Consider the following 13219-nt stretch of genomic DNA (forward strand, 5'->3'; position numbering starts at 1 on the left):
TTTTGTTTGTTTGTTTGAGATGGAGCCTCACTCTGTCACCCAGGCTGGAGTGCAGTGGCACGATCTCCACTCACTGCAAGCTCCGCCTTCTGGATTCACGCCATTCTGCCTCAGCCTCCCCAGTAGCTGAGACTACAGGCACCTGCCACCATGCCTGGCTAATTTTTTTGTATTTTTAGTAGAGACAGGGTTTCACCGTGTTAGTCAGGATGGTCTCAATCTCCTGACCTTGTGATCCGCCCGCCTTGGCCTCCCAAAGTGCTGGGATTACAGGCGTGAGCCACCGTGCCTGGTCTATTATATTTATTTTTATTTTTTTGAGACAGGGTCTCACTCTGTCACCCAGGGTGGAGTGCAGTGATTCGACCATGGCTCACTACAGCCTCGACCTCCTGGGCTCAAGGAATCCTCCTGCCTCGGCCTCCCAAAGTGCTAGGGTTACAGGTGTGAGCCACCATGCCTGGGCTATTATATTTTGAGACAAGGTCTCTCTTACTCACAATCATGGCTAACTGCAGCCTTAACCTCCTGGGCTCAAGCAATCCTTCTGCCTCAGCTTCCCAAGTAGCTGTGATTACAGGCGCAGGCCACCACGTCCCGCTTATTTATTTATTTATGAGACAGAGTCTTCCTCTGTTGCCGAGGCTGGAGTGCAGTGGTGCAATCTCGGCTCACCAAAACCTCCACCTCCTGGGTTCAAGTGATTCTCCTGCCTCAGCCTCCTGAGTAGCTGGGATTACAGGCCTGCGCCACCACGCCTGGCTAATTTTTGTAATTTTAGTAGAGGGGGTTTTCACCATGTTGGCCAGGCTGGTCTCGATCTCTTTACCTCGTGATCCACGCACCTCGGCCTCCCAAAGTACTGGGATTATAGGCGTGAGCCATTACACCCGGCCTAATTTTTTTTTTTTTTTTGAGACGGAGTCTCACTCTGTCACCCAGGCTGGAGTGCAGTGGCACTCCACTCACTGCAAGCTCCGCCTTCTGGATTCATGCCATTCTCCTGCGTCAGCCTCTCCAGTAGCTGAGACTACAGGCGTTCGCCACCATGCCCGGCTAATTTTTTTGTATTTTTAGTAGAGATGGGGTTTCACCATGTTCGCCAGGATGGTCTCGATCTCCTGACCTCGTGATCTGCCTGCCTCAGCCTCCCAAAGTGTTGGGATTACAGCCATGAGCCACTGCGCCCGGTCAGTCTTGAACTCTTGATCTCGGGTGATCTACCTGCCTCGGCCTTCTAGAACGCTGAGATTACAGGCGTGAGCCACCAGCCTCACATGCCACTTACTTTAAATTTTTTTTTTTTCTGTAGAGACAGGGTCTTGTTATGTTGCCCAGGCTCGTCTCATACTTGTGGACCTCAGCCTCCCAAAGCACTGTGATTACAGACATGAGGCACCACATCTGGCCAGGGTGTGGACATCTTTGGGGCCGCTGTTCTGCCCGCCTACCAATCAATGGAATAGAATCGAGTCAAGAAGTAAACTCAGGCATGGTGGCTCACACCTATAATCCCAGCACTTTGGGAAGCTGAGGCAGGCAGATTGCTTGAGGTCAGGAGTTCAAGACCAGCCTGGGCAACAAAGTGAGATCCCATCTCTACAAAAAAATTTAAAGAAAGTAGTCAGGTATGGTGGCATGCACCTGTGGTCCCAGCTACTTGGGAGGCTGAGGTGGGAGGATCGTTTGAGCCCAGGAGTTCAAGGCTACAGTGAGCTGTGATTGACCCACTGCACTCCAGCCTGGGTGACAGAGTGAGACCCCTGTCTCAATCAATCAATCAAATAAAGAAGTAAACACCTGCTTTCTCCTTAGCAATTACCCCCGTGGAACCCAGGAGATCAAACTCATTTGTTTGCCACTGGTCTCTCTCCAGCACCGGAGGAGCACGGGCCCCTGGGGGCACGGACTTGTGTTTTTTTCTGCTGTGTCACTGATAAGGAAACTGAGGCCCAGCGGTGAGAAACTGGCATGAGGTGGCAGAGAACCAGGAGGCCTCCTGGGTTCTCGGCCCCACCCACCAGGGTGTCTGGCCTGTCAAATAAGTGCAAGTCACTGAGTGGAAGGGGCCCCAGAAGGGCGGGGCCGTCAGACACAGGCCAGGCGGGCAGCAAATCAGCAGATTTATTGAGGCAGCAGCGGCAGTGGGGAGCAGGGGTGTGGGGAGGGGGCCGGGCCTCCCCGGGGTCCATGAAGTGCTGGCCTTTCCCAGGCACGCAGTGTGCGCAGCCGGAGGGGGACGCGCAGGACTACGCTGTGGGTGCCGATGGTCAGCCATGGTCAGTCTGTCCGCAGCCAGCAGCCCTTCTCCTCCACCTCCTTGGTCACTACCAGCAGCACCTCGCACAGGCCCTGGGCCAGCGCAGCCGCCAGGAAGGCCCTGGGTGGGAGAAATGGGGAGACTGAGGCTCGGCCAGCCTGGGCATTCCCTCTGGGAAGTGGGGTTTCAGGCCCCTGGTCTTGGAATCGCCTCTGCGGGGCTCACCTGACTCCATCCTCATCCCCCAGGGCCTCGGGCGCCCGCAGCTTGGAGTCCAGGTTGTAGTAGATGCCATCCACCTGGCGCAGGGCCACCCAGTGCCGCCGGCGCAGCGGCAGTGACAGCAGCCCCAGCGACACGGGTGAGGGCAGGTTCAGGATCAGCCCCAGCACCTGGGGCAGGGCCAGCTGGGACAGGGGCCTGTGTGGGCAGGGAGGGGACACTGCCATCGGGGCCTGCTCCGCCCGCCAGTGAAATGTTGCTGAACATGTGGGGCCCAGGCTGGTGGTGATGGGGGCCTCCTGAGCCCACCCAGAGGTGTTCCTTAATCAGCCACCCTGGTTCCCGACACTAATCCGTTCACCCGCCCACTCAAACCTCCCACCCACTCACCCACTGTCCACCCAACTCACATCGGCCCTTCACCAACCACCATCACCCTGTCTGTCCAGCCACCCACCCACCAACTTACCCACTCCTCACACAGCCACCCAGGATCCATGCGTGATCCGCCCACCCCACTGAGCCTCCCAGCCACCAGCCAACTTCCCAGTGACGATTCACACACTCACCTCCCATCTATGCATTCACTTCCATCCCTCATACACACCCGCCCCACCTCCCCGTCAACCACCCAACCACCATCGCCGTCCAACTAGCCATCGACTGTTCACCACCCACCCCCGACCCACCCACACAACCAGCCACCACCCAGCCAGCCATTCACCCAACAGTGGACTCGCCACGCCCCCAATCCTCAGTCTCTTCACCCACCTGCCATTGGTCTACCCCTCATCCACCAGCCACACACCCGGCCACTGGCCAGCCAGCCATCAAAACCTCCCATTCATCCACCCAACTCCCCAGCCTCCTGTCTGCTGCCCACTGCCCAGGAACACCCATCCCCTTCACTCCCCCTCACCCAACACATCCAACTGCCTACTCAGCATTCACCCAGTAACCATCATCCACCCAGCATCTCAGCCCATCGACCACCTGATCTCCCCCTACCAACCCATCAGCGCCAGGCTTCCCACATTCACGCCAACCTCCCCCAGCCACATTCCCCTCCCTGCCCCCCAACAGGCTCACACTACAGGGTGCCCTCTGTGCCCGGCCCAGCACACGCTGTGCTGCTCTGGGGCCTACCTCCTCCTGTCCCACCACACGGCGGCCAGGCCCAGCCCCTGCAGAGCGGCCATGATCACATTGACGTCATAGTTGCCGGTGCCCAGGAGGCTGCGATGAGGGTTCAGCCGGGAGTCTGGGGCCAACCTGGTAGTGGGGGTGGCCAGAGCTGAGGTGGGGACCCCTGGAAAGGCCTCCCCACAAAATGGGGGTCCCAGGGGCCACAAGTTGCCTCAGCCTTTGACTCTCCCCGCTTCAGACCCCACAACTCATCCACCTCCAAGTCTTGCCTCTCCTGCCCCAACTCTGCCCTGTCCCCAAGTCCTGTCTCTCCTGCCCTGACTCTGCCCTGTCCCCAAGGCCCCAGATGGGCTCTGTATTCTCCCGCAGCCTCCAGCCTCCCTCCAGTCCATTCCCACACGGCCCTGGCCCTCTCCTGCTCACAGCTCTCCCATGGCTCCCCAACGCCCTGGACAAAGTCCCTGTCCCTCCGCCAGTCCCTTCCTCCATCCTTCAAGACCCACTCAGATGTCACGTCCTCTGAGAGGAGCCTCCTGACCTCCAGGCTGGGTCGGGGCCCTGTCTGGGCTCCCCCAGTGAACTGAGCCAACTCAACGATGACAGCTGCCCGCATCACCCTGATTTAACACTGCTTGCTTCTCCCACGGGGTTGCCCTCACCCCTCCCCTGCTCACAGCCCACTCTGCTGCCTCATTTTCCCCAGGACAGAGTCCCACAAGGCCCTGCGTGGTCTGGCTCTGGTGGCCTCACCTCAGAGCCTCAGCACCCTCCTTCCTGGTCCCCTGTCCCCAGCCACATCCCCGGTGCCCACTGCCTCCTGCCCCACCCCCGCCAACCTTTCCTCCAGCTCTTCCCCTGCCCAGGAAGGCTCTTCCGCCTGTCACCACTTGTCTCTGGGTTCTCTGGGCCCTGCCTCTGAACAGCTGCACCTCTGTTCCCTATCTGGACCCTGGGCAGGCAGGGCATGGGAGGAAAAGGCGTGTGTGTGTGTGTGTGTGTGTGTGTGTGTGTGTGTGTGTGTGTGTGTGTGTGTGTGTGTGTGTGTGTGTAGGGCATGGGAGGAAAAGGCGTGTGTGTGTGTGTGTGCGCGCGCGTGTGTGTGTGTGTGCAGGGCATGGGAGGAAAAGGAAAGGCGTGTGTGTGTGTGTGTGTGTGTGTGTGTCTGAGTCATCTCAGGGTCTCCAGCGTGTGTGTGTGTGTCTGAGTCATCTCAGGGTCTCCAGCATGGCTTTGGTATGAAAGAGCTGATGGGTCCTTGTTGTGAATGACAGAGGAGATGAATAGATACCATAATAATCAGTCTGAGGGGCTGGGACTCTTAAGATGTCCGAGAGCCAGAGGAGGCTTGGAGCAAGAGGCAGGGGAGGCAGGGCCATCTCCAGGTGTAGAAAGACTCTCTAGGATCAAGTGGGGACTGAAGGCAGGGACAGACTGGAGGCCATGGGCAGGCTGGACAGGAGAGGGTCAGGCCTGAGCTGGGGCCAGGGACGTGGGGACAGAGAGGAGGGAATGAGAGATGATAAAGGAGTGATTTTTTTTTTTTTTTTTGAGACAGTCTTGCTCTGTTGCCCGGCTCACTGAAACCTGTCTCCCAGCTTCAAGCAATTCTCCCACCTCGGCCTCCAGAGTAGCTGGGACTACAGACGTGTGCCACCACGCCCAGCTAATTTTTTTTATTTTTTATTTATTTTTATTTTTTAGTAGAGACGGGGTTTCACCCTGTTGGCCAGGCTGGTCTGGAATTCCTGACCTCAAGTGATCCACCCGCCTCAGCCTCCCAAAGTGTTGGGATTACAGGTGTGAGCCACTGTGCCCGGCCAAGGAGTGATGTTGGACATTGTGAATAGTGAAGAGGAACATTCCATGCTGGCAGAGAAGGAAGCCACGCCAGGCAGAAAGAAGTACCTGGAAGCCCAGAGGCTGCACAGAAGGGCTCACGGGAGTGGAGAGTCTGGTTTGAGGCGGGCCGTGAGGGCTGAAGATGCAGAGGCAGGCTCGGCCTCTGCTATGAGGGAGGGCCCTGAGTAGGGCGGAGGCGTGTTTAGGATGGACTGGAGAGCTGTGACAGGGCCCAGATAAGAGACGCCTGAAGCTGGGTGAGCCTGTAATCCCAGCTACTGGGGAGGCTGAGGTGGGAGGATCACTTAAGCTCAGGAGTTCAAGACCAGCCAGACTTTGTCTCTAAAGAAAGAACCAGGGGGCCGGGCGCGGTGGCTCACGCCTGTAATCCTAGCACTTTGGGAGGCCGACGCGGGTGGATCACGAAGTCAGGAGATCGAGACCATCCCGGCTAACATGGTGAAACCCCGTCTCTACTAAAAATACAAAAAATTAGCCGGGCGTGGTGGTGGGCGACTGTAGTCCCAGCTACTCGGGAGGCTGAGGCAGGAGAATGGCATGAACCCGGGAGGCGGAGCTTGCAGTGAGCGAGATCGCGCGCAACTGCACTCCAGCCTGGGCGACAGAGCGAGACTCTGTCTCAAAAAAAAAAAACAAAAAAAAACAAAAAAAAAACGAACCACTGGATTGAGGCCTGGCTGGGGCTGAGGCCACAGGGACAGACAGGCACAGGAGGCAACATCTCCCCAGAGTCCCAGCGTCTAGCTTAGGCAAGTGAGCGCGGGGCAGAAGAAAGCCCCCAAGGCTCAGCGCCTGCCTGGCGGCGAGACCCAGGTGGGTCACTCCGCCAGAGCCCTGCTGCTCCAGGGGCTGGGGTGGGTGACGGTCACCTCTTGCAGATCTCATCGGCAGCCTCCTGGCTAAAGAGCTGCTGCTGCAGAACGTTGTTGAGGGCGTGGACGGCACACAGCTCCAGGCGCTGCCGTTCGTGGTACACAGTGGGTGGGCTCGGCTGTGCTCCCGGGGCCTGGGACATGCCGTCCTCGGCTCCTGCTGGGGGTTGGGAGGGGGAGAAGGTCCTCAGGGGCCCGGGATCTAGAGGTCCAACCTCCCAGCAGGCCTTTGGGGCATCGCCATTGATTGAGCTGGGGCTCGGGGCAGCCCAGGAGGACACTGGGCCCCTGACCCCGCTCCCCGGCAGTCTCTTGGCAGTACACGTCCCTCCATCCCCTATTCCTATTCCTATGGAAAAGGCTGTCTCTTCTGCTCCCCTAGCAACAGAAAACCACCCTCACCAGGTCTCTAAGTAAAAGGGTCCCTATCATGGTCACCTAGCAACAGAGGAACCCTCCTCCCCGTCCCTAGGTAACCAGGGCGCTCTGTGGTTACCTAGCAACAGAGCCCCCTCCCCACCGCACTAGGTAACAAAGTCTGTCCTCCGAGCACCTAGCAATAGAGAATCCTCCTCCCCTGTCTCTAGGTAATAGGGTCCCCTCTGGTCTCCTAGCAACAGAAGACTCCCCTTCCCCGGTCATGAAGCAGCGAGGCTCTCTGCTCTTGTCACCTGGCAACGGGGCCCCCTCCCCAATCACTAAGCAACAGGAGTTCCTTTTCCTATCACCCAGCAACCAGGCCCCCTCCCCGGACACCAAGGAATGGAGCCCTTCGCCGACCCGCACCCCAACCACGGCGCTCGCCTTTTGCCTGGCAACGCCCCTCACCCCGCCTGCCTCTCCGCTCCACCGAGCCAGGGGCTTCCGCATCCCCTTCCTGGGCGGCGGCTCTGGGCTCCGAGTGCGGGGCGGGGAGCACCGCGCTGACTGGGCAGGCGGGACGGACTACAGCTCCCGGTGATCCCCGCGCGCCGGACTACGACGCCCGTGGGACCCCGCGGGACTCCTGCTCCACATGGAACGCCCGGGTCGCGTGGCCCTGAAGTCGGCCGTCGGGCCTAGGAAATGCCGCACTACAACTTCGTCGGGCCCCGCGGCAGGTCCCGGAAGTGCGCCTCAGAGGCCCTTCTTTCGCATACTGCCGCGCCCACTACCGCTCAGAGATTCTAGGAAACGTAGTGGGTAGGCTCTCGCGATAGCTTTCTGGCGCCGCGCTCTCGCGGGTGCTCGCCCCCGGCGATGGCGTCATGCGCGGTGCGCAGACGCAGTGTGACGTCACACAAGGGAAACGGATCAGAGACGCCAGGCGGTGCGGGGGGAGGCAGCGGTGATCTTTACTGAGTCGGAAAGGAGACCCTGGGGACGTGGGGCAGGGCAAGGGTGGGGTGGTGGTAGTGAGAGGCCAGGCAGATGATCTTGTCTCGGGAGGGAGGAGGCTTCTCAGCAGAGATGGATCCCCGGCCTGGAGGGGAGCTGGCAGCAGGCTGCGGGGAGAGAGGGGAATGAGCGAGTGAGACAGAGGAGAGATGAGGAGACAGACGCTTGGGGGAGGCAGTGGTGGGAGGAGGGGACAGGCCAGGGGGGCGGTGGAGGAAGACCCGGAGAGAGCGGGACAGAGCCCTGGGGGTGGACAGAGACAGAGAGAGAGAGAGTCTTGATCAGAGGCGGGCACAGAGACTCAGAGAGGGGACGTGGACAGAAATGGAGACATCTACAGTGCCAGGATTCAAAGTCGTGGAGAGAGGTTAAGGAAATAAAAGTCAGAAATAAAGGTCAACAAATACAGAACCAGAACTGCAGAACTAGCGAGAACCCGGGACCCCCAAGCTCTGCAGAACACAAGAGCCCAGGGCCGGGGGAGAGGGGCCTGGCCGCACCCAGGAGGCTCCGCCAGAAGGCCGTGACGGTGGCGGAGCCGGTGACCGCGCCTGGCTCGGCAGGGTTCTCTCTGTGGGTGTGCACAGCAAAGCTTCGGCCCGTGGGGCCCGGGGGTCCGCTCAGCTCTACATCCACCACGTGCATGTCCGTGAGGCTGGGACAAGCGGGGCAGTCAGTCTGGTGAGCCTGGACTCAGCCCACCACCCTGCTTAGCTCTGCTCACCTGAGATCAGCCACAAGCACTCCAATCACCCCATCGAAGCCCAGGCTGGGGGCAGCCAGGGCAGCCGCCGCCATGGTGTTGGAATTTCGGGGGGCAAAGGGGCAGAGCCCACGGACAGGGCCTTCGTAGAGCACAGTGCAAGGCCCAGTGCTGTGGGCTGCAGCCAGGGGTCCCTCAAGCCGGAAGCCATCGGGGTGTGTGGCCATGGTGACACGAAGGCTCTGGAAGCAAGAGCCCGGGTTAGGGGGAGTGGGGTCTTTGCAGACCTCCCCTGGTTCTTGGGGAGCCCAGCAGGCCTCACCTGGAGGCCCCCAGCTGCATCCAATCTCCTGATGTCCTCAGTGCCCCACAGGGCCCCTCGGGCCACAAACACGGCGTGGTCCCAGTGCTGTGAGGCCTCCAAGAGCTGTCGCTCTGTGGTCTGGTCACTTAGAGCTGAGGGGGACCCCACCTGGGGTGGAGGAAGGAGGGGAGGGTTGAGGTCAGGGAGGGATATCCACTTCAGGGTGGGGTGAGACCAAGACAGAAGGGGTACGGCTCTGCGTGAATGGTTGGGGTGGGGCTTACCAGGAGATTGGCATGGCGCAGGATTTGTGCCCCAGATTCATGGATTATTTTGGGATGGGCCACTTCCACAACCAGATCAGGGTGCCTGGGAGAGGGGAAAGAGGGCAGAGAGTCTTGGAGAGGTATTAGGCCTCTTCTCCCCAAGGTTCCCTCCGAGTCTACTGAGGGCTGCCCCTCTTCTCCTTGACCTGGGAGGCGAAATGAGATGAATGGGTTCGTCCCGTTTCACATTTGCTTCAACCAATGCCCAGAGAGGGTCAGGGAACCCCTGAGATCACACAGTGGCTAAGAGGGCCAGGACAGGAGCTTCAGGGAGCTCCACTCTCCCATGGCAAGGTCACTGACCTTTCCCCAAAGGCAGCAAGGTTCTGGAGCTGCAGGGAAGGGGGCACGCTCCCTGCCATTCGTCCTGGGTCACGATTCCAGACAAAAACAAGTTCTAGGCCAAGTTCTGGTCCCTGAGCCAAGAGGCGGGAGACGAGGGACTGTCCTGGGGAGAGGGAAAGGAGAGGGCTAGAGATCCAGAGAGAGGGGTACAGAGACCCAGAGAGGAGGGGACGACAGAGACCCAGAGAGAGGGGGACAGAGACTCAGAGATGGGAACAGAGACCCAGAGACAGGGGGACAGAGTCCCAGAGAGAGAGGAGGTGAGGACAGAGACTCGGGGAGACAGAGATGGAGCCAGGGGCAGAGATTCAGAGGGACAGGAGGACACAGGCTTAGAGAGAGAGGAGGTGGGGACAGAGACCCAGAGAGAGAGGAGGTAGGGACAGAGACCCAGGGAGAGAGGAGGTGGGGACAGACTCAGATTTCGGGGAAGGGAGACAGAGATGGGGGCAGGGGCAGAGACGCAGTGTGGTGGACAGAGGCCAGAGAGAAGGGAGACAGAGACGGAGAGGACAGAGACCTGGGGTGGGGGTGCGGTGGGCAGACCCAGAGACACAGCCAGGGGCAGATAGAGACAGAAAAAAGTATTTGTGGAGGGCAGAGAGTCTTGGGAGCTTTAGGAAGGGGCTTGGGGAAGGAGGCCCAGGATGGTCAGGGACTCACCGAGGCGGCCATAGCCCACCACGCCCACCCTCCACGGGCTCCTGTCGGCCATGGCCCTGAGTGCGGTGTCTGTGGCCCGACTCCCTGGGCTGCTCGCTGCCTCCTGCACAAGGCCTGGGCAGCCGCTGCTCTTTGGACATCTGACCCTTGAGCCTCTGGGCTCAGTCTTCCCCCTTCCCCGCAGGCCCAGTGTGGGGGTGTGGGCCTGCGGGAGTGGAAGCGGGAGAATCCTTCCCTGTGCTCTGTCCACTTTCCCGGGTCCTCACAGTGAGCATGGTGACCGGGGGTTCTGGGAGCCCTGCGTGCCCCGCTTTCCCCTGCAGCACACCCTCTCTCTCCCTGCTGATCTGGAAAGTTTTCTTTGCAGTCCCCTGCCCCATCTCTGGCTGGCCGGGTTGTCATGGAAACTGCATCTTGCTTTGGGTGGGGAGAAGAGATGGTGACAGGGACTCTGGGCTCTGTCTGTCCCCTTGTGCTTACCTCTCCTCCTTGTCCTCAGGCGGCTGAGGTCTGAGGGAGGCTTCAGCCTGGCCGTGACCCCAGCCCTCCCAGAGGCAGCGGGAGCCCTGTTTGCGGCTTCTCCTTGATGTGCCCTTGCCTCAGCGGGTCCAACCTCCCTAGCCCTGCTGCGCAGCTCGGGTCCCCTTCCCGCAGCCTCCGCTCCCGTCCACAGCCTCCCTCCGCTCTGATCATCCTTCAGTTCACCTTGACTTGCCACCTTTCACTCTGTCCCCCATCGTGCCACCAGCTGCCTCCCGTGTGACATACTCACTCCCACGTCCGTCCCTCCCGTTCCCCAGCTCGCATCAGCCCAGAAGCCTTCGAGGCCTGGAGAGGCCAAGTGCCCCCAACCTGAGCCCCAGCCACTGTGCCTCGAGGGTGCCTGGCATCGGAAATGGCGCAGGCTGCGGCAGCGCGGGCTCCCTGCCCCCAGCCACCACCTGGTTGGTACCCGCTGCAGTGTTTCCATGGCAACCAGGATTGGCGCTGGAAGGAGGCTGGAGAGAAAGAGAGCGAGAGCGTGAACGGCAGCATGCGGTGGGGGGGCGGGCACTGGGTGGCAAGAGCCCCAAGTTGACAGGAGGAGAGAGGAGACAGATGCAGGCAGACAGAGAGGGGCCAAGACCCCGACGCGGCACCCAGAGGCTGCCACTGCTGATAAGGGAGGAATTGGCTTCCGGAGCCAGGAGCCCCGGGTGTGGGAGAGAGAAGATGACTGGGTGTAGACAGCCAGGAAGGGGGCAGGGGCCAGGCACCTCATGGAAGTGGGGGGCGTCCCGCCATCTCCACCTTCTGACTCCTCCTGGGGCCTGAGTGTCCCCATAGTGCCCATAGCTGCCATGTATGGAGTACAGGCTGGGCCACTATGAGGGGAGAAGGGGGCTGGGCGCAGGCCTGTGTGTCCTCAGGGCTGTGTCCCCGAAGCCATCTCAGTGTGGGAAAGCACTGGAAGGCCCTGCATGGCTCTGTCACTCCCTCTGCCTCCCCCAGCAGCGTGAGATGGCAGCTCTGGCCAGCCTTAGCCCTGCAGGGGCTGCAACTCAGGCGCCTTGACCCCCCAAGAGACATCATCACCCCCTCCTGCAACCCACTCGACAGCTGCCCACTGTGCCGGCAACCCCCCAACCAGGCCCGCTCAGGGTTTGCTCCCTGCCCTCCCAGGGCTCTGTTCCTGCCCTTCTGGGTGGCACTGTGGTGCCCCTGCCGCCCCAGGCCCACCCAATCCGGCCCTCCAGCCTCCCACTGAACCGGCCAGAAATACAGCTCCTGTGCCCCAGAGGCCGCAATCCCAGCCTCCCACTTGGCCTGCCTCCCCTTCAGCGCCCCCTCCTCCGGAGCAGCCTTGAGGGGGTCTGCAGTGGAGACATGCGCTCTGGATTGGGCCCTGTTGTGGGTTGAATTGTCACCCAGAAAGGGAAGCGCAGAAGTCCTGACCTCCAGGGCCTCAGAATGGGACCTTATTTGGGAATTGGTTTTTGCCAAGGATGGAGCTGAGGTTTTACTGGAGGTGGAGGCTCCTGGTCCAGTCTGACCTCTGTCCTTGTTAGAGGGGAGGTTAGGCAGGCTGCAGTGGCTCACGCCTATAATCCCAGCACTTTGGGAGGCTGAGGCAGGTGGATCACTTGAGGTCAGAAGTTCGAGACCAGCCTGGCCAACAAGGTGAAACCCTGTCTCTACTAAAAATACAAAAATTAGCTGGGTGTGGTGGTAGGCGCATGTAATCCTAGCTACTCAGGGGGCTGAGGGAGGAGATTTGCTTGAACCTGGGAGGCAGAGGCTTCAGTGAGCTGAAATTGTGCCACTGCACTCCAGCCTGGACAAGAGAGCAAGACTCTGTCTCAAAAACAAACAAACAAACAAACAAAAAAAACGGTCAGGTGTGGTGGCTCATGCCTGTAATCCGAGCACTTTGAGAGGCCGAGGTGAGTGGATCACCTGAGGTTAGGAGTTTGAAACCAGCCTGGCCAACGTGGTGAAACCCCGTCTCTACTAAAAATACAAAAATTAGCCAGGCGTGGTGGCGCATGCCTGTAATCCCAGTTACTTGGGAGGCTGAGGCAGGAGAATCGCTTGAAGCTGGGAAGCAGAGGTTGCAGTGAGCCGAGATCACACCATTGCACTCCAGCCTGGGCGACAAGAATGAAACTCCATCTCAATTAAAAATAAAAAAATAAAAGAGGGGGAGTTGGACACAGACAGACGCACACAGAGGGAAGAGATGAGAGGCTACAGGGCAGGCGCTGGAAGACTGGGGTGATGTGATACAGCCACCAGCCAGGACAGCCTGGGGCCACCAGAAGCTGGCGAAGCAGGAAGCTCCCCTGAGGTACCCCCAGGTTTCAGAGAGAGCGTGGCCCTCCTGGCACCTTGATCGCTTCCAGCCTCCAGAACTGTGGGATGATAGATTTCCTTTGTTCTAAGTCTCCGCCTGGGTTTGGGTGTGGTGTGGTGGTGCTAGGGGAGGAGTTTAGGAAGGGAGGGAATCAGACCTTCTCTGGGGTCTCCAGGGTGAAGGCTGAGGGGCCTAAGACCACCCGGAGGTGCCCTGTGCCCACCCTCCCGAGGGAGCTGCGAGGCTGGCTCTCCAGCCTCTCCTTCCGCCCCCACCCACATTCACTTTGTTTTCTCTCCTCCGTGCTT

General features: G+C 59.9%; 2 protein-coding genes across 8 annotated transcripts; both read right to left on the reverse strand.

Moving 5' to 3' along the window:
- Positions 1-2105: 2105 nt before the first annotated feature.
- Positions 2106-7596, reverse strand: JOSD2 (Josephin domain containing 2). 6 transcript variants are annotated; one of them, XM_024238401.3, is made up of 5 exons: positions 7165-7596; positions 6358-6520; positions 3629-3754; positions 2486-2680; positions 2106-2380 (listed from the first exon to the last, which is right to left on the reverse strand). In XM_024238401.3, the coding sequence occupies exons 2-5, from the start codon at positions 6501-6503 to the stop codon at positions 2281-2283; spliced, it is 567 nt and encodes a 188-aa protein (XP_024094169.2). In that variant the 5' UTR covers positions 6504-6520; positions 7165-7596; the 3' UTR covers positions 2106-2280. The 6 variants fall into 6 exon arrangements, with proteins under 6 accessions (XP_024094169.2, XP_024094170.2, XP_024094171.2 ...); XM_024238402.3 differs by having other exon boundaries at positions 6358-6517; positions 7189-7477; XM_024238403.3 differs by having other exon boundaries at positions 6358-6517; positions 7165-7477.
- Positions 7511-13183, reverse strand: ASPDH (aspartate dehydrogenase domain containing). 2 transcript variants are annotated; one of them, XM_002829614.5, is made up of 7 exons: positions 10079-13183; positions 9374-9518; positions 9029-9113; positions 8763-8912; positions 8462-8682; positions 8238-8392; positions 7684-7844 (listed from the first exon to the last, which is right to left on the reverse strand). In XM_002829614.5, exons 1-7 carry the CDS (start codon positions 10128-10130, stop codon positions 7801-7803), a joined length of 852 nt encoding a protein of 283 aa, XP_002829660.4. In that variant the 5' UTR covers positions 10131-13183; the 3' UTR covers positions 7684-7800. The 2 variants fall into 2 exon arrangements, with proteins under 2 accessions (XP_054394911.2, XP_002829660.4); XM_054538936.2 differs by lacking the exon at positions 8238-8392 and having other exon boundaries at positions 7511-7844; positions 9374-13183.
- Between the last annotated feature and the right edge of the window lie 36 nt (positions 13184-13219).

Source organism: Pongo abelii, chromosome 20 (assembly GCF_028885655.2).
Source record: "Pongo abelii isolate AG06213 chromosome 20, NHGRI_mPonAbe1-v2.0_pri, whole genome shotgun sequence".
Classification (NCBI taxonomy): Eukaryota; Metazoa; Chordata; class Mammalia; order Primates; family Hominidae; genus Pongo; species Pongo abelii.

Excerpts from the sequence above, each read along its gene's own strand:
- JOSD2 (XM_024238401.3), bottom strand. The coding sequence starts at position 6,503 with ATGTCCCAGGCCCCGGGAGCACAGCCGAGCCCACCCACTGTGTACCAC. Across the intron at positions 2,681-3,628 it reads GTGTGGTGGGACAGGAGGAG|GCCCCTGTCCCAGCTGGCCC; the intron begins GTAGGCCCCAGA and ends CTGCCCACACAG. Across the intron at positions 2,381-2,485 it reads GGGGATGAGGATGGAGTCAG|GGCCTTCCTGGCGGCTGCGC; the intron begins GTGAGCCCCGCA and ends TCTCCCACCCAG.
- ASPDH (XM_002829614.5), bottom strand. The coding sequence starts at position 10,130 with ATGGCCGACAGGAGCCCGTGGAGGGTGGGCGTGGTGGGCTATGGCCGC. Across the intron at positions 8,913-9,028 it reads TGCGCCATGCCAATCTCCTG|GTGGGGTCCCCCTCAGCTCT; the intron begins GTAAGCCCCACC and ends CCTCCACCCCAG. Across the intron at positions 8,683-8,762 it reads ATGCAGCTGGGGGCCTCCAG|AGCCTTCGTGTCACCATGGC; the intron begins GTGAGGCCTGCT and ends TCTTGCTTCCAG.